We start from the raw sequence: 19746 nt of genomic DNA, 5'->3' as shown, positions 1-19746 counted from the left end.
CAAACGTGAGGTGGCAATCCTTGATCGAGAACTGTGATAGTACGCCCTCCAGGCAGGCTTTGAAGACGAGGGTGACAGGATGCAGCAAGGAGGTTGTGTGACTGCCTCTCCACACCTCACCACAGACATCTAGTACTACCTATCCCCAATGAACAGCAGCCAAGAACAGTCATTCTATCCGGAATGACTACAACAAGAACAAATTACATTTGTAGGGCATGTTTCACGTTGGAAGGACGTCCCAAAGCGCTGGACAGTCAGGGATTTCGTCCCGAGCAGAGGGTTGTGATCAGTGGGGGTGAAGGAGCGGGGTGGGGAGTAGGGATAGGAGGGTGGCCGAATGCGCACAGTTGAAGAGAATGGTCCTGAGATATGCTTTGAAGGAGGCAAAGGAAGGAGCAGGATGAAGGGACTGTGGGATGGAGTTCCAAAGATGTGGGCAGAGCTGACAAAAGCACACGGGGAGATGAGGAGGTGGAGAGGGGATGGGAGTGCTGTGGTCAAGGTCATCAAGGGAGAGTTCAACCACATCAGAGTTAAACAAAATAATAGCTATCAATAATGAAACAAGCTACTTCAGGTACTTTATGAACTGACTGAACATTTCTTCTGAAAATTGTTAGGCAGAACAACTTGTAGGAGTCCTGTAGCTCAGTGGTTAGGTCGCCTCACAAGCGAAAGACCTGGCAGGGCGAACCCTTCGGCAAGTTTCCTTACCCCACAAGCCTGATAATAATCCCTCAACAAAAAAAATAAATTTGTCCCTTCAATCCACGACTGTTTTTGGGACGCTCCTGTGCGCAATTGGCTGCCGCATTTCACCCACAAATATATAGTCAATTCACTTTATAGTATATTCTGTGAAGCGCTTTGAGACGTCTAGAAGACATGAAAAGCGCTTTAGCAAATGCAAGGATTAGTATTCTAAACTTCAGAGAGAGGGCAGGTTGGTAAAGTGTTATAGGTCGCAGAGGTCGGGAGAAGCGTGACTGCGGATGGCTTTAAAAGCGAGGATGAGGATGAAACAATGAAATAGAGGAAGGCAAGAACGGTTGCAATAGATAAGAAGTTGTGAGAAGGACAGTTTCTACTCATCAAACTCTTTGGTGGTTCTAAGGATAATCTAGTGTGGTTACAACTGTCCCATTAGTAACAGTAAAGACAGGGATAGATAGAAAGAAAGAGTTAAAAGAAAAATCTTTGTAGAAAGAGTGGTTGGTATTTGGATTAAAATGAAGGCGATTGTCAATGCCAATTTCTAGAAAGCAGTCAGTGATGCATCACCACTGTTCCTGCAGATGACACTGATTTACAGTCCATATGTGCTTCATAAATCATCAGAACACATGGGGCCTGGAAGAGCCTGTAATAATAATAATCCTAGCATTTGAATTCGCGCCTTATCATGTCTTCGAGATGTCTCAAAGCATTTCACAGATTATACTGTAAAATGAATTGACTGTATATTTTGTGGGTGAAACGCAGAAGCTGTAACTTGTAGAAGGGAAGTCTGAAGGAAGTGGTAGGAAGAAGGGAAGTCTTTATACTTTTTCTGCTCTCTGCTTCCTTGCTGTGCTGAAATTAAGATTCACTTCAAGACTCCCGACCAGGCGAGTAAAATTAAAACCACTCATGAGCAGTGGGATTTGGAGGAGGTCAGGATGACAGGGACAATTTTAACAGACACAATCTGTTAAAAGGAAAATTCACGTTGTACCTTTGGCCTGAATTTCAAAGGTTATTATCTGCACAAGTTTATTCAATCAATGCAAGAGAATAGATGTGGATGTTTTTTCCCAGTTCACTGAGGACACAGAGTTCCACCAAACTGCCCCACCGACTGACCTCGCTTTCATGCAAACTTCAACTGGGTTAAATCTGCCTGTTCCATTGCTAGAAACTTAATAGCAAACAGGCTGCCGTGGTCACATAGTGAGTGAGGGTTACTCTAGGGCTAGAGGAACGGTTGAGCTGAAAACTACACAATGCCAGGAGTTTCCACAACACCAACAATGAGAGAGATATGATCAAAAGGAGACGCTTTGATCCATTGTGTTTCTACTGGTGTTCCACCACAAAAAACATCTACTCTAATCCCATTCCCCTGATCATTCCCCATACCCTTTTATACTCTTTTTAAAATATTTATCCAATTATCTTTGAAATATATCGGCCAGAGATACAACAGGGACAGCATTCCATATTTTAATAACCCTCTGTGTGAAAAAGTCTTCTAATCGCCTCCTCAATTCCTCCAGCAATAAGGCTGAGTTTAGACATATTTGTTGGCAATTTATCAAGAAGATGGAATAATCTTTCAACAACAACAAAATTACATTTGTATAGTGCCTTTTACATCGAGTTGATGTCCCAAGGTGCTGGACAGTCAGGAATTAGGACCTCACATAGAAACCTCTCACAGTCAACAGACACCAGGGACTTCATTCAATCAGTTTGGGCCCGAGTTTGGGACCCGAGCTGGGGGTTGGAATCGGGGAGGGTGGAGGGCAGTGGGGGAAGCAGGGTGATCGAAAGCACGGTCGAAGAGGTGGGTCTTGAGATGAGTCTTGAAAGAGGCAACGGAGGGGTGAGGCAGTGTGTGGGATGGTGTTCCAGATGGTGGGGTCAGAGTGGTGGAAGGCCCGCCTGGCCAACGGTGGGGCGAGTGAGGCGGGGGACGGGAAGCAGGCCAGAGCCCGCTGAGCGGAGGAAGCAGGCAGGATGGTAGTGGGTTAGGAGGTCACAGAGGTAGGGGGGAGCAAGACCATGGAGGGCTTTGAAGGTGAGGACCAGGATCTTGAACTGTATCCTCTGTGTGATGGGAAGCCAGTGGAGTCAGGCGAGGATGGGGGTGATAGGGTCACGGAGCCTGGTGCAGGAGAGGACATGGGCTGCAGAGTTCTGGATGATCTGCAGCCTATGGAGCGAGGAGGTGAGGAGGCCAATACTGTCTACCTTGAAAACTTTTCAGGTTTTGATTTCTTTTTATTAGATGCATCAGTCTGGCTTAGTTTGCATTAGTCTCTGACGTCCTACTGATATGAAAGGCGCTATACAAATGTAATTTACAACAATAATAATCCTTGCATTTGATTTAGCACTTTTCACGTCTTCTATATCAAATACTATATCAAATGCAAGGATTATTATTATTATTATTCTAGACGTCTCAAAGCGCCTCATACAGCACTACATATTCATACTGAACTACAGCACTTCAAATTGTTGTTGTTTTGTTAGTTGGTAGCTCTCTTGCCTCTGATTCAGAAGGTTGTGGGTTCAGAACCCACATCAGGACTTACAGCTCATATAATCTATGTTGATGCTCCAATGCTAAGTGCTGATGGGGCTCTTTATTTTTGGAGGGGCCGTCCTTTGGACGAGATATTAAGCTGAGGTCCTGTCTGTCTATCTGTCAGGCAGATATTAAAGATCTCAGGGGACTATTCGAAAAGGGAATGGAGTTTCTCTCTCCTGGTGTCCTGGTCAACAATCTACAAATTAAAATTGACCGTTAACTTGATAGCTGTGCGTCATTTCTGTTACAAATTGGCTAGCATATTCTCCACAAGGTACACATTCATTTCATTTTACAGTACATTCTGCTGAGATACATGAGATGTGCTCCTGATGTGAAAGCATTATTTGTAGATTCCCTCTTAACCTTCATTGTTTTACTGAAAAGATACAAATTTATTACATTATAAGGATAGACTGGAAAGAGTTGGGGAGGTGTGTCTAGTTTAAAATAGAAAGGGAGAATTTACAGGAGAAATGTTTCAACAAAAGCAAGCAATACACCGCAGGACATAGCGGTTCTGGCTGGCATTGCTGGGTATGTGGAGGGGGAAAATAATAATAATCCTTGCATTTGAGATGTCTCAAAGCGCTTCACAGAATATACTGTAAAGTGAATTGACTGTATTTTGTGGACAAAACGCAGCAGCCAATTGCGCACAGCAGCATTTCACAAACAGTCGTGGATTGAGTGACCAAATCATTATTATTATTTTTTTTTGAAGGAATTATTATCCTAGGAAACCAGGTTCCTACTTACTGCTGGGCAAACTGAGACGTGGAAAAGGAAAAGAGGAAGAATGCTCTCAGTAAGATTGTCAGGGTTGGTGCAGAATTTAGGGGATCGATAAGCACCCTTGAGATTTGAGTTTTGGACAAGAACTTTTGGAGATCCGGAGACAGCTATTCCGAGCTTTCCCTTAGGCAAAAGAATGAATGGAATCGATCGCTCGTCAGAACACCATGAGGTCGGGACTGATATTAACCAACAAATTTTGCACGACCATTAAATTTTACAAAAGTTTGCAGCATACGGTTGCCTAAGGCTCTTAACAGACCAAAGCTATACTGCAATTAATATTATAATCTAAATGTCTGGTCTACCCTCGCACTATATTACATTACGCCATAAAGCAACAACCAGCCGTGAAGGCTCAATATTCACCATTAATGAGCAGCTGCCACGATATTATTTCTTGGAAGCTGTAAATACCATCACAGCTGTGATGCTATTTATTTAGTAAATATTCAAAACAGGCTTTAAACTTTGCAAACCAACCCCTTCCCATGGCCTTGGGAGTAAAGGCACTACCCAGTCCATATTAATAATAATAATCCTTGCATTTGATATAACGGCTTATCACATCATCGAGACATCATCAAAGCAAAACCAATGTGCATGTCTACACATTATTCAGGGAGGAGGGTCACTGGAGCAGTTAATTTTCACCTGCCGAACCCTGAATCCAATTTCAGCCCCAACTGCTGCTCCGAATGAGAGGAACTAGCTCAGCACGCTCAAACCTGCCACCCTCCTGCCCTTTGGACTTATTGTATCCTGGTACCATCAGGGAAGCTATCAACGTTTTAGTGTTAGAATTTTGATTAGAATATGACCCCCGCTCTATCCACCCTACTTTCGGCAGGTGGGTTTACAGCCATTCTACTCTTTGAAACTCTCAGCGATTTTTCCTCACCCTTTAAAGGTCAATCTCAAGATGTATCTCTTTGGCTGCTTTTGCTCATCTCTCCCCTATGAACACTTCTGCTCCCACCCCCGGCTCAGCAGTGTATAGCTCTTTGAGAAGTCCTCCTGATATGAATGGTACTATTTAAATTGTATCGTATAGAGTAAAGAGTGAAATAACTACTCACAAAAGCCTCAGCGTATTCTATCTTAGCGTTTGTGACTTCTGCCTTAAACTGGGTGAAGAACAAGTAGGATTTTCCCTGAGGTCTGAAAATGAAAGAGAAAACATCATCAGCACTTAATATGCCTCACGTAATGATAGGATTAATTTACCCAAAGGCTAGAACCTCCCAAAATAGCTGTTCCCCAGAACCTGCACCAGATGGGCACTGAAATTAATCAACAATTTTGTACAGTAGCTAAATGCAGCACAAAATAAATCAAACGGTGCCAATGCAAGTGAGGTACTTCCAGCAGGATTCATGGGTATTGATTCCTCTTCTCTCTCCCACAACACCAAACTCTGGCTGATGTTGACTGGACCAGAACATAGCAGAAATAACATCTGGGAGCTTAACATTGCATGGCTTATACATTGCACTCAACCATTGGGGTTGGAGGTGGGGATGGGGGCGGAGAACTAGAGAGAAATCTGCAACAAAAGGGTTTCCAAAAGAACTAAGTTGTCCGATTGCCAAATTCTGCAAATTTCGAAGCCAGTTTCGCACTCGGTAAAAATGTGTACATAGTACATGTGTTTAGCTGGGATTATTTGATTACTTTCCCCCTTTCAGATTCACTTTGCTTCACTGTCAGAACTGTGGAAGGAATTCTCGATGGTAATTAACTGAATGCCAAATAGTATCAACCCACTAAAACACAGTGTCGGTCTGGATCAGTCACTCTGTAATCTGCACCAGAAAGGTGTAGATTTGAGATCCACATGAGGATTTGTTTTACGAATCCAGGCTGACATGCCAGAGCAGGACTGAAGGAGAATTGCAATGACTGAGGTGCTATTCCTCGACTGAGACAATAAACCAAACCAAGTACTTGGGGGATTCAGGTGGATGCTAAAGATCCTGTTGCATTATTTGGAAGAAGATCGAGGAGTTTCTCCGTTTGTCCCAATGAATGTTTCCCCCTCAGCTCCAATTCACCAATAAACAGAGAAATTTGTCATTGCTGTGTTTGGTGACAGAGGGATAATCCTGGAGGCGAAGAACAACCCCAGACTTCTGTTTTCAACCCGCGCAGGTCATCTCCTCCAACCTTCACGGCGAGGAGATGCTGGATTTCCTTGAATCCAAAATCAAGGGATTTTGCTCCGCGGTCACTGCCCCTCCAACTTCCACCCAACCCCCACCCCTTCCCTCCCACCTTCCGACTCCTACCCATCCTCCCCTACACACCTTCAAACCCCACCCTCTGTCACCAAACTCATCCTGTCATTGAAATCCACCACCTGCTCCCTGAACCCCATCCCCACTCCACTCCTTATCTCTCAGCTCCACCTCCTTGCCCCACTTCTCACAGACACTATTAACCTGTCCCTCTCCTCTGGCTCTGTTCCCATTCCCCTCAAAAACTGCCACCATCACTCCCACATTGAAAAAATCCTCCCTTGATGAGTCACAGCTCTCAAGCTACCGGCCCATCTCCAATCTCCCCTTCCTGTCCAAGGTCCTTGAAAGAATCGTCGCCTCCCAGCTGCGCTCTTTCCTCTCCACCCACTCACTTTTTGAACCCCTTCAATCGAGTTTCCGTGCTGCCCATAGCACGGAAACCGCCCTGGTCAAGGTCACCAATGACATCTTCAACCATCTGCGACCAGGGCTCCCTCTGCCTCCTCGACCTACCGGCCGCATTCAATACGGGCGACGACTCTATCCTCCTCTATCGCTTGTCCTCCCACCTCAACCTTCAAGGCCCTGTCCTTGAGTGGTTTAGGTCCTACCTCTCCCACCGTCTTCATTTTGTCTCTGCAAAAGGCTTTGCCTCCACCCCCCGCACTGTCTCGTGCGGTGTCCCTCAGGGCTCTGTCCTCGGTCCCCTCCTCTTCACCCTCTATGTGCTCCCCCTTGGTGACATCATCCGCAGACATGGGGTTAACTCCCACATCTATGAGGATGACACCCAACTCTACCTTTCCTCTTCTACCCTCAACTCCACGACCACCGATGTCCTGACAGCTGTCTGTCCGACATCGAGTCCTGGACGAGAGACAACTTTCTTCAGGCCAATGTGTGCAAAACTGAGGCCCCCCTGATAGGCTCACGTCAGCGCCTCCGCACCTCAGACGCTGACAGCATCAGCATCCAAGGCTGCACTCTCCACCTCTCAAAGCCATCAGGAACCTCGGGGTTCTGTTTGACCCTGAGCTGTCCTTTCTTCCCCACATCCGCACCACAACTGGCACCGCCTTCCACCACCTCCGGAATATCGCCAGACTATGGCACTACCTCACCCCTCACGCTGCTTTATCACCTCAAGGCTGGACTACAGGAACTCTCTCCTCGTCGGCCTTCCCGGCCCTCCCTCCACAAGCTGCAGGTCATTCAGAACTCTGCAGCTCGTGTACTGCCCGCACCAGGCTTCGGGACCACATCACTCCCACCCTCGCTCACCTCCACTGGCTCCCCATCCCCCAGAGGATCGAATTCAAGATCCTCACCCTCACCTACAAGGCCATTCACGGCCTCGCCCCCTCCTACCGCTCCGACCTACTATCCCCGTACATACCTGCTCGTACCCTCCGTTCCTCTGGCTCCGGTCTGCTCCACATCCCCCGCCCCAACCGCCCTACCATCGGTGGCCGGGCCTTCAGCCTCTCAGCCCCGAGGCTCTGGAACTCCATCCCCCAGTGCCTTCACCGCTTCCTCCCTTTTCTCCTTCAAGGCCGGTCGCAAGACCTTTCTCTTCAGCCGTGCCTTCAGCTCCCCTCTCGACTCTCTACCCCCTCCTCCCTTCCCTCCCCTCACCCTGACCATTTCCCCTCTGCTCGGGTCCCGACCCAACTATCCAGCGCCTTGGGACGTCCTCCTGAAGTTAAAGCCGCTCTATAAACGCAATCTTGTTGTTGTTGTTTGGTTTTGGGGAGGAGGGGGTGGAGACAGGGGGTATTGCTAGTGCAGATCGTCTGTTGCGTTTGCCTACAGAACGGGCACGGCACTTCAAACTAACTAATTACATTAGCGTTTTGAGACATTTCAATAGACCAGATGTAAGCAGCTACTTACCGCCAAATGGAACAGGAAAAGAGCTTGCTATCTTCGTTGACACCGAGACTCATTTGCCATTGCTGGAGGATGAGAAGACAGCAACAATTCACTGAATGAAAACATGTATTCAGCACATAATCAGGCACGACATGTTCACTCTTCCTCTCCTGAAAGTGTTCAACACCTTCTGTGGAAATGTGATTCCACTGGCAACAAACAGGTGTTCTCTCGTACCTCAACGAAGTGGCTAATATTCATGCGTTATCCAATCCTGTCTTCCGCAATATCTACACAGAAGCCCATTCCGGCAGGGAATCAGTGATAGTCCTTGATTGCAAGAAACCCTGGCTGATTATTTTTAAGCCTTCCTACCCCCAGGGATGTTGAGGTCAACTGTAGTTCCATCTAAGAAATCTGGGACTTTCCTTGGCTGTTCCCCCAGTGTCTTTATCAACAAAACAATCAGGGGAGCAATTTGCTGCCCTTTTGAGGGAGGGAAGTGCTTTAACACAAAGCTGAATGGGGTTCGAGATTTCAAATGATTCCATCCAACAACTTGCATTTGCACAGCGCCCCTCATGCAGGATAGCATCCTAGAGTGCTTGACAGTGGCGGAACACGACGACGAGTCAGGGAGAGGGGAGGTGACCGTAGACACTGTTATATAGGAAGGTTTGACCATTCGAAGGTTCCATCCCCATCTTCAGACACAACCAGAAGATGGGGATGGATGAGGCAAGCTGGAGGGACAGAGGAAGTGTTCCAGAGTTTCGGAGCATAGCAAACCAATGGTGGAAGGAACAGAGGGCATGAGGGACATGCACAAGGCCAGAGCCGGTCGAAAAATTCATACAACTAAACGTATGAATTTAATTTGACACATGGAATAAATTAAGTCAATTTCATTAGATTTCTGCTTACCTCATTGGTCCCTCCTTGTGAGGCGTATGTGAATGTACAAGTGTATCCGTCCTGAATAAAATACAGGACAATCAGTAATCTCTATTGAGATGCAATTTCATCTGAAATTACATTTAAGATGTGTATTTCACCAGATTTCTGGTTCAGATTACATTCAAATTAATTTGAATAAAAGTCCACTTGTGATCAGCACAATGACGGCGGAAGCTCTGAGCCCATTAGGAAGAAAGGAGTCAAACCCATAAAATCCTTACAATTTCATATAGCGCCTTTCACATCAGGGAGGACATTTCAATCAATTCACAGGATTTACTGTAAAGTATAAGGACTGTGTATTTTTGTAGGTGAACAGAGCAGCAATTTGCCGTTTTTTATACTCAACGAGCATCCACTCTCACCATCCCCCCCCTCCCCACACTCCCGTTTCCCTCACCTTTTCCTTTCAAAGATGAGAACGGGACTGTAAATAAATAATGGGAATATGGCAATACTTAATTCATTCTCAAAAGAGGACCAAAGCCTTATTTTAGTCCGCAAGTATAAAAATGTAGTTATAATTATATTACTAAATATGTGTATGTATATCTATATACAATTAATTTAATTTAGTGCATCTTTAATGCTGATCACAATTCCACATTTTGATTGAAATCCACATGAGGAAGTGCAGCGCCTCACCCCCAATCACGCTTTGGGGTTCCCAAACCTTGGCTCTTGCCAACCTGCGCCAAATACGTTCCGGAATTAGATAAAGCAGGGTGCGTCCCTCCAGGGAGAGAGTCCACATTCCATTCCAAATCACGGGAATTGGCACATGTGGGTGGGATGCATGGAATTCTCAGTTTGGTTTGGATACTCTTAAGCCTGGTGACGGGTTTCCACATGTGTTAGACATCCAGCTATCAAATAAAAAATGTGCAGTACTGAACAGTATCTCGTCCTCAGATAATTGGTCTGGGCTGGGACAGTAACCTGATCTGGCAGTAAAACTGGAAACAACTGATCTTTAAATCATTTCAATTCATGCTCTATTTAACTGCCCTTCCGGCTCCACTGATCTGCATTTTAAAACAGCGTTTAATTAACCCGCGGGAATATTAAAAATTAAAGTGGATTGTTTTTGTTCAAACAGAAAAAACAATTAAATCAATTACATCAATTTTGAAAAATCATTTTTGATAGCAGAAAAATATATTTTTTTAACAAACTTTCCTTTTTAAAAACCTTTGCAGATTTGAATATGTTTTGTCGCATTTAAATCTCTCCCTGTTAATCCTCAGAGAATAGCCGATTATGTTACTCAACTCCAGTGAAACAGCATCCATCCATCCTATCTCCTCTCTCTCTTTCCCTCTCTACTTATCAGTTAAAAAAATAGCATTAAGGAAATTGACCTGTCAAATTTCATTGCGATCAGCTTCACATTTAACAGGTGTAAAATTGAATGCCAAAAAACTATATAGTCGCAAGGCCAGGGAGATTCCATTTTCTGCAACAGAAGAAAACATTATGCAAATACTTTGGCGCAAACGTATTTTAAAGCCATAGATCAATAGCTGGTGCTAAGTCTTCAGGCACGTCTCCATGTCTCACTGAATTTTATTCCTGGCTTTAAGTCCCTCAGATCTTTGTAAATCAAATTCAACCAATGCATGCACTTTCCAGTTGATGGAATGAGGCACGGGGGAGGTAAGGAAAAGTACCTTTACTTTGAGGGGAGTTAATAGGCAGAATTCGCTATTAGAACTCCTCGCTCCCAAAGCTCGGAAGCGGGCTGCCACGAGCTGTTTAAGGAATGCTTAGCAAAATCAGAGCAATATGGTTTGGCATAGTTTTATTTATAGCATCTTCTCATCACGGAACGGTTCCTACATTTATTTCCCTGGCCTATCCACCGCCAGTCCTGAAGGCATTTCCGACTCCTTTTTCCCTTTTCTACTGGGAAGAACAATAACACAGGCAACTCACCCTCGCGTATCTCTTCCAAGTAATACTTATTCACGCATGATCTTAGACAGATCGTTGGCAGGTTATGCACAGAGTTGGGCTGATATGCTTTATCAGCTACCTACATTCACAAACCCTGAAGCGAGTCACACTGACAGCGCCAACTCACTGCTATCAGAGTCCTTGCGTGTTATCCTGCACAATCTACCATGTCAAGTGGGTTAGAGTAATGATAATAATAATCCTTGTATTTGATATAGCGCTTTTCACATCTTCAAGATGTCTCAAAGCGCTTCACAGAATATACTATAAAGTGAATTGACTGTATAGTTGCAGGAAAATTGCGACAGCCAATTGCGCATAGCAGTGTCCCACAAACAGTCGTGACCAAATTATTACTATTATTTTGTTGAGGGATTATCATCCCCGGAAAAGCAATCCGCCAATCGACTAATAACTGGGTTCCTACTTATTACTAGGTAAATAGAGGCGTGTGGAATGAGGATTTCGCCCTGTCCGGGAATGGAACCCAGGTCTCCAACTAGCGAGGCAAGTGCTCTAACCACTGAGTTACAGGACTCCATGATGGGTATACAGTAAATGAAATACTTTCAAGAGAACTCAGCGCTCGTGAAATGAACTCAACCATCCACCGGGATCACTTCCTTCTCGTGAGAGCAGTACTTTTGAGTCTGAAAGAGATTATTACTCTTTTTCAAGGCTGGTTTTGGTTTCAATATAAGGGTGGTGGAAACAGATTCATTAACAACTTTCAAAAGGGAATTGGACAGGTTCAAGAGGAAAAATTTGCAAGGATATGGGTAAAGAACAGGGGAGTGGGACTGATTGGGTACATCTTCCAAAGAGCCGGTACAGGCACGATAGGCCAAATGGCCTCCTACTGTACTGTAATATTCTATGATTCTATACCGTAGCACAAAGAACTTGGTTAACAGCACGACTGTGAGCAATGTACTGAGATCTAAAATAGGAGTCTCAACAGGATTCGAGCAGGATTTGTAAGTATCGACTCCCTCTGGTGTTATGATGTGAGTCACACCAATCTGTGAGAACTCTGCTCCGGGAATCATAATAACAACATTCCTTGCATTTGATACAGCGCCTTACCACGTCGTCCAGGCATCTCAAAGCGCTTCACGGGATATACTGTAATGTGTAGTGACTGTGTATTTTTGTGGGCGAACCCGGCAGCCAATTTGCACAATGCAATGCTCCTCAAACAGCCACAAAAACCTCTTTTCTTCTTGAATCGTGCCATGGGATCTTTAACATTAGTAAAGGTTGTTAATAATAATTAGTCTATATTACTATTGTTATAATAATTTGGCTGCATTTGGAAAGGCGGTGTTTAGATAAACTGTAAGCCACATTCATTCCGATCTCAGTCAGGGTTGCTCCAGGGACTCTGGGGAAAGAGGAAAATCAGCCGGGTTTTTCACTGCTGATTGCTCTCCGATGTGCCTGCTGGAGTGTGAGTGCGTATTTACGCCACACCTTGTTCAGGTGGACGCTACAGATCCCATGGCACTGATCGAAAAGAAGGGAGCTTCTCCCAGTGTCCTGGCCGACAGTCCCTAAATGTAAATTTAAGTTGTTGTAAATAAAAATGTGTCATAAGTCGATCATTCACTTGTTTTGCGGGGACGTTGTTGCACGCAAGTTGGCTGCAGTGTACACCTACAAAATACACAATCACTTCACTTTACAGTATACCTTGTGAATTGTTTGAGACATCCGGAATGAAATGCAAAGCATAATATACAATCCACAAAATATACAATCAAATCACTTTACAATATATTCTGTGAAGCACTTAGAGACATCTTGAAGACTTGATAAGGCGCTATATCAAACGCAAGGATTAATATTATCATTATTTGCTTGTCCCCCCTGCTGGTGAAAACTCTCTCTCGCTGTCAAGGCTCAACTGTGAATTACATGAGCAAGATATCCCAGTCATGGTGGAGCTGCACCTTTTAGCAGAAGAGAAAACGTCTTCAGGAGATAAGAAGGGGGAATTATGAAAGGAAAAAGTTTGAACTTATCCTGAAACTTTTATTAAAAGTTTCATGACAGAACACAACAAAATAATATGCAGGAATGATCGATTATAGCACCGAGTAACGTGAAAAATGTAACTATACAATTTAACAGTGGGGTGTCTTGGAAGATTGAAGGTACTTTATATCTGTTAAGCTGGATTTTAGATGCTAATGTTTGTCTCCTTGGAAACAGACCAGATACTTGATGGTGCCCATCAATGAAATGTCATATCGCAATGCATCACTTTATAGGTATTTTTGTTTTTCTTACAACAAAATTGATTTGTGACTGGTCGACAAGGGGCTAGTAAACTAAATCTATGGTGAACTCTGTGCCAGGTGTCCTCGTCCTTGCCTGGCGAGTCCTTGAAATCTTCTTTGCTTTGCAAAGCTCAGTGAAATGTCGTAGATTTAGTTATTCCATGCCAACAGTGACATATACAATGATAAAGGTCAAGGTAAGCGAATTGGTGAGCGGCTGTTTAGTCACTTACCATCAATGGCGCTGACTACTGCGAAACAGGTCATCCAGGGCACTGCTTACGAAGGACAAGGCAGTCTGGCTCATCAACAGGACTTGGGAGAGGCATATCAACATCTTGAGGTAGGGATTCTTCCCACTTGGTTCCTGCTTGGTTGCTCGGGTCATGACCCAACTGTGCAGCGCCTTGGGACGTCCTCCTGACGTGAAAGGCGCTTTATAAATGGAATCTTGTTGTTGTTGTTGTTGCAAACAAGCCTTAAGAATAGGGTGGTCCTAGCTAGACAAATTGATAGTGCTCTCTATGGCAAGCTATACGGTTTTAGCTGGTTGAACTCCAGCCCTTGATAACCTGCACCAAATACCCACCAGGGTGCACCACTCCAGCGAGAGTGTGCGCGTTCCATTCCAGACACCAGGTTTTCCAGGTGTAGGTGGTTTACATGTGCAGAATTCTGTTTGGTTTGAATACTCTAAATCGGATTCACCATGGTTCATACCTGAGCTTAGGGTCAGCGAATGCTGGGGTAAAAAATGGTGATGTCAAACAGGATTTCGTAAGAACAATTCCTAAGCCTCAAATGACTGCTAATCAGAAGTACTTATTTCATGTTAGTCAGTAACAACAACAACAACTTGGATTTATATAGCGCCCTCCACGCCGGACGGCGTCTCAGAGCGCAGTACTTCATAATGGGGGTAGAAATGCAGGAGTGTATACAGTGTGGGTACACTGTAAGTGATGATCATCGCAGACACAGAATGCTCTCCCCCACCGGCCTCAGTAACATCCCAGTGACTGATGGAGAAGTTTGCACAAGCGGTCACCTCTGACTGCTTGGCTTTCTGATGGGTTTGGTGACGTCAACCATGACATCATTAGATACCTGACATGATAGAGGTGCTGAGCAGCAACTTACTCTCTAAGAGCATTAGAGCATGGGGTCTGATACAACAAATCCACTGTGGTACAACCAGGTCTGACAATACTTTGTGCTACAATCAATCATTCTTGCAATATTATTCAGTAGACTTGTGGGAACTCCATTCGTACAAAATCTATTTCTGGAGCGGAGTACCCAAGTGTAAGGGGAAAACACTTCTAGTTAATGGCAGAAGTCCTCATTTGCGACTCGGAGCTGTTATTGAGTATGTACGGTCTGGCACGGCACCTGGCAATGCTTCTTTTTTAAGCTTATCCACTGCTGTCGTGCCTCCTCAGCCTCTGACACATTCTTCCCTCATCCAAACTCACTAAAGGTACGGATTAATTGGCCACCCACCTCATTGCTGACTGTAATTATGTTGTTGGAGCAGATTAGCTGCCACATTTACATACATCTCAAAGCGCTTAAGATTACAGCAAGATTCCATGCATTTCAAAGAAGCTTTGTGGGAAGTGCTTTAAGACGTTTGGTTGTGATAAGGCAATATATCAAAAGGATGAAGACTATTATATTTCAATAAATTATTTTGTAATTAGTGTATATTTCAGCTTTACAGTCATTTTTTATTGGATTTGTAGGTACTTGGACCATGACTTTAAGTTATTCAAATTCTTAAATTCATAATTCTTACAAATTATGCTCTAAATACCTTTGATTTCCAATTAAAAAATGGCCTTGTAGCTGAAATATACACTATAATTACAAAATAAATTATCTAATATAATAGGATTTGTGTGTCAGCCTGGCTCAGTGGTAGCACTCTTGCCTCCGAGTCAGAAGGTTGTAGGTTCAAGCCCCGATACTTGGAATCACATAATCTAAGTTAACACTCCAATGCAGTGCTGGGGTGCTGCATGGCAGAGGTGCTGTTCTTCGGATGAGATGTTAAATCAAGGTCCCATCTGTCTGTTCAAGTGGACTTTAAAAGATCCCGTGGCACTATTCAATCCATCCCCATTCAATCCGGAATCATTCTTATAATCCGTGTCTGTACCCTCTCCAAGGCCTTAACACCTCTCCTGATGTGACGTACCCAGAACTACACAATATTCCAGGTTTTAGTTTAAATTAATTTCCAATTGTATACAAAAAATAGTGGATATGAGGTCGGGCAGTGTTAGAAACCTAGGACCTTACAATCATAGAAACTTTACAGCACAGAAGAAGGCCATTCTGCCCATCATGTCTGTAGCGGCTTCTTTGAAGAGCAATCCATTCAGTCCTATTTACCTGCCATTTCCCCAATAGGAAGTGGAGTCTTGTAGCTCAGTGGTTGGAGCACTCACTTTGCAAGCAAGAGACCTGAGTTCAATTCCAGGGAGGGCGAAACCTTGGGCAAGTTTCCTTACTCCACACACCTAATAATAATCCCTCCAAAACCAATAATAAATTGGTCATTTTCAATCTACGACTGTTTGTGGGACATTGCTGTGTGCAATTGGCTGCCGCGTTCGCCCACAAATATACAGTCAATTCACTTTACAGTGTATTCTGTGAAGCGCTTTGGGACGTCCTCCCGACATGAAAAGCGCTATATCAAATGCAAGGATTATTATTATCATTATTAATACCCCTGTAGCTTACTCCCTTTCCGATAACTATTCAGTTTCCTTCTGAAAGCTAACATGGATTTGGTCTCACAGCTCCTGCAGAATCCATGGATATTTTCAAAAGCCTACCAGAGGAATGTAAATTTAAGGTAAAAATGTTTAAAAACCAAACTTTATTTAATGGAGTTTTAAAGTATATTTTTAAAATTAGTTTTGTAGATTCTCTAGTAGGATATATAGAATTTAGGGCTGTTTTTGTAAATGTTAAAGGATTTATAGTATTGAAGGACATCATGGAGTTTTTAAGAGTTAAGTTATTTTATTGGATTAATATTATATTCTAGGATTTATGCATTTTAATGAGGTCTAAAGTATTTTTAAGGATTTGCATTTTCTATGGAGTTTAAAATATATTTTGAGATTTATTTTTGCAGTGACTATAGGCTTATAAAATATCAGTCAAAGATTTACAAGTTTTATATTTTATGTAACGATTGGAGTCCTGTAGCTCAGTGGTCAAGAGCACTCGTCTCGCAAGCGAGAAGACCTAGGTTCGATTTCCCGGCAGGGCAAAATGTTGGGAAAGTTTCCTTATGCCACACGCCTCTGTTTACCTAGCAGTAAGTAGGAACCCAGTTGTTAGTTGATTGGCAGCTCATGTTTCCGGGGTAAAAATTCCTTTATTAAAAAAAATTGGTCACTTCAATACACGACTGTTTATGGGTCACTCTGTGCGCAATTGTCTTCTGCGTTTCACCCAGAAAATATACAGTCAATTCACTTTATAGTATATTCTATGAAGCACTTTGAGACGTCTCGAAGATGTGAAAAGTGCTATATCAAATGCAAGGATTATTATTTTATTATATTTCTGTGGTATTTATGATATTGTTGAACATCATAAAGATTTCACAGGAAAACCGCTGATAACTCGTCACTCTAAGTGGGATGGGGTTAGTGATGAATTATCTGGAGGGTGAATTAAGCATAAATTTATTATTTTTTTGAGGGATTATTAAAGTATTATTAAACTGTAATTAAAGGGTTTTATATTGAACATAGGGTGCCCATAAGTTCCCGATTCCCGGGGACTTTTCCCCGATGAGGTATTGTGTCCCCGGGGGCCAAATATGCCCTGTCTTGAGTTCAGCAACAAACTCAACAACAACAACTTGCATCTACATAGCGCCTCCCACGCCGGGTGGCGTCCCAGAGCATTTAACAATGGCAGAGCCTGATGTCGAGGCAGGGTGAGGGGAAAGGTGACCGTAGGCACGGTCGAAGAGGAAGGCCTTCAGGCACAACCTGAAAATGGGGAAAGAGATTGAGGGAGGGAATTCCACAGCTTTGGGGCATAGTGGCTGAAGGCATAATCGCCAATGGTGGAGCGGAGGATTCAGGAAACAATAATAATTCTAAAACAAAGACACTCATCAGAGAAACGCAGCCATCAGTTCAACTCCAGTAACTGCCAGCATCAGCCATTGCGGGGAGTTGAATTTTATTTATGTTTTCCCGGATTTGTTTTACAAAATAGGTCACCCTAGTTTTTTGGGGGTATTTGGGCTGTAATATAAAGGATTTATATTATTTATCAGTTTAGGGGAATACACAGAGTCTGGGGTATTTTGATTCTAATATATTAGTTTGGGGGGCATTTTGGCTTTAATGTAAAGGGTTTATATTATTTTTATTGATGGATAATTAGGAATATTTAAAGGGTTTATGCGGTTTACGGGTGAGCAGGGTTGAAAGATATTTTGACTGTAATATAAATTATTTAGATTATTTTATATCAATTTAAGGGTATTTTGGATGTAATGTGCAGGGTTTATATGGTTTCGGGTGAGCAGGATTATATCATTAGATCTGATTTAGGGTCTATTTGATGCGTCAGATAACGGATTTATATTATTATACTCTATACGGCTTAGTGTGAGTAGGGTTTGGGGGATATTTGGGGTGAAATATTATATGGCTTAGTGTGAGTGGGTTTAGGTGTATTTATGGGGTATTTGTGGTGTAATATATAGGATTTATAGACATATATATAGGAGGGGAGCCCTGTAGCTCAGTGGTTAGATCGCCTCGCAAGCGAGAGACCGGGGTTTGATCCCCGGCAGAGCGAGCTCCCGGGCAATTATACACCCGATAATAACCCCTCAAGAAAGAAACAATAATAAGTTGGTCACTTCGGTCCACGACTCCTCTGTGACTGCTGTGTGCAATTGGCCGCCGCGTTTCACCCACAAAATATAGTCAATTCACTTAACAGTATAGTCTGTGAAGCGCTTTGAGACGTCTCGAAGACGTAATAAAGCGCTATAACAAATGCGAGGATTATTATTATATCTGAGTTGGAATGAGTGGGGCCGGGGGGGGGGGGGGGGGGGGGGGGGGTGGACCCGGGGGTTGGGCCCGGGGTTGGGGCCCGGGTTGGGGGTTGGGCCCGGGGGTTGGGCCCGGGGTTGGTGTTGGGGCCCGGGGCCGGGGGTTGGGCCGAGGTTGGGCCCGGGGCCGGGGTTGGGCCCGGGGTTGGGGCCGGGGCCGGGGGTTGGGGCCGGGGGGTTGGGGCCGGGGGTTGGGCCGGGGGTTGGGCCCGGGGCCGGGGGTTGGGGCCCGGGGCCGGGGTTGGGCCCGGGGGTTGGGCCGGGGGTTGGGCCCGGGGTTTGGGGCCGGGGGTTGGGGTTGGGCCCGGGGCCGGGCTGCCGCTTACCAGGCTCTGGGAGAAAGACGAGATGATGCCGCCGGGTCGCACATTGAACTCCGCCGTGTGGGCCTCGCCCTGGGCCGCGCTCACACACACCCACAGGGTCAGCCACAGCCACCGGCTCCCCGGCCCCAGGCCCGGCCTCGGCCTCACACACACAGCACAGCGCGCCATCCCGCCCCTCCTGCCCGCCCCTCACACCCCCCCACACCAACCACAGCGCCGCCAGCTCCCCTCAGGCCACACTGAGTAGTACACACAACACCCAGAGCAACACTGAGCAACAGCCAGAGTAACACTGAGTAACACTGAGCATCAGCCAGAGTAACACTGAGTAATACACAGCAACACCCAGAGCAACACTGAGTAACACTGAGCAACAGCCAGAGTAACACTGAGCAACAGCCAGAGTAACACTGAGCAACAGCCAGAGTAACACTGAGCAACAGCCAGAGTAACACTGAGTAACACTGAGCAACAGCCAGAGTAACACTGAGCAACAGCCAGAGTAACACTGAGTAACACTGAGCAACAGCCAGAGTAACACTGAGCAACAGCCAGAGTAACACTGAGTAATACACAGCAACACCCAGAGCAACACTGAGTAACACTGAGCAATAGCCAGAGTAACACTGAGCAACAGCCAGAGTAACACTGAGCAACAGCCAGAGTAACACTGAGTAACACTGAGCAACAGCCAGAGTAACACTGAGTAATACACAGCAACACCCAGAGCAACACTGAGCAACAGCCAGAGCAACACTGAGCAACATCCAGACTAGCACCGAGTAATAGAGTGACATTAAGTAATTGAGTGACACTGAGTAATCTAGTGACACTGAGTAATACAGAGTGACACTGCGTATTAGAGAATAACACTGAGTAAGAGAGAGACAGAGCAATAGACTGAGTAATAGAG

General features: G+C 44.7%; 1 protein-coding gene across 1 annotated transcript in view; it reads right to left on the bottom strand.

Annotated features, from left to right (window-relative positions):
- The window catches only part of mydgf (myeloid-derived growth factor), a 32157-nt gene extending 13098 nt beyond the window's left edge, over nt 1–19059 (bottom strand). The window contains exons 1-4 of the mRNA XM_042342738.1: nt 18834–19059; nt 9130–9180; nt 8227–8288; nt 5173–5254 (exon numbers count right to left, since the gene is read on the bottom strand). Of these exons, the coding sequence (XP_042198672.1) occupies nt 5173–5254; nt 8227–8288; nt 9130–9180; nt 18834–19001 (363 nt within the window). The 5' untranslated portion in view covers nt 19002–19059. The remainder of the gene's footprint in view (nt 1–5172; nt 5255–8226; nt 8289–9129; nt 9181–18833) is intronic.
- Nucleotides 19060–19746: the final 687 nt, after the last annotated feature.

This window comes from Callorhinchus milii, unplaced genomic scaffold (genome assembly GCF_018977255.1).
Source record: "Callorhinchus milii isolate IMCB2004 unplaced genomic scaffold, IMCB_Cmil_1.0 Scaffold21, whole genome shotgun sequence".
NCBI classification, from domain to species: domain Eukaryota; kingdom Metazoa; phylum Chordata; class Chondrichthyes; order Chimaeriformes; family Callorhinchidae; genus Callorhinchus; species Callorhinchus milii.
This window is presented reverse-complemented; position numbering and strand designations above follow the sequence as displayed.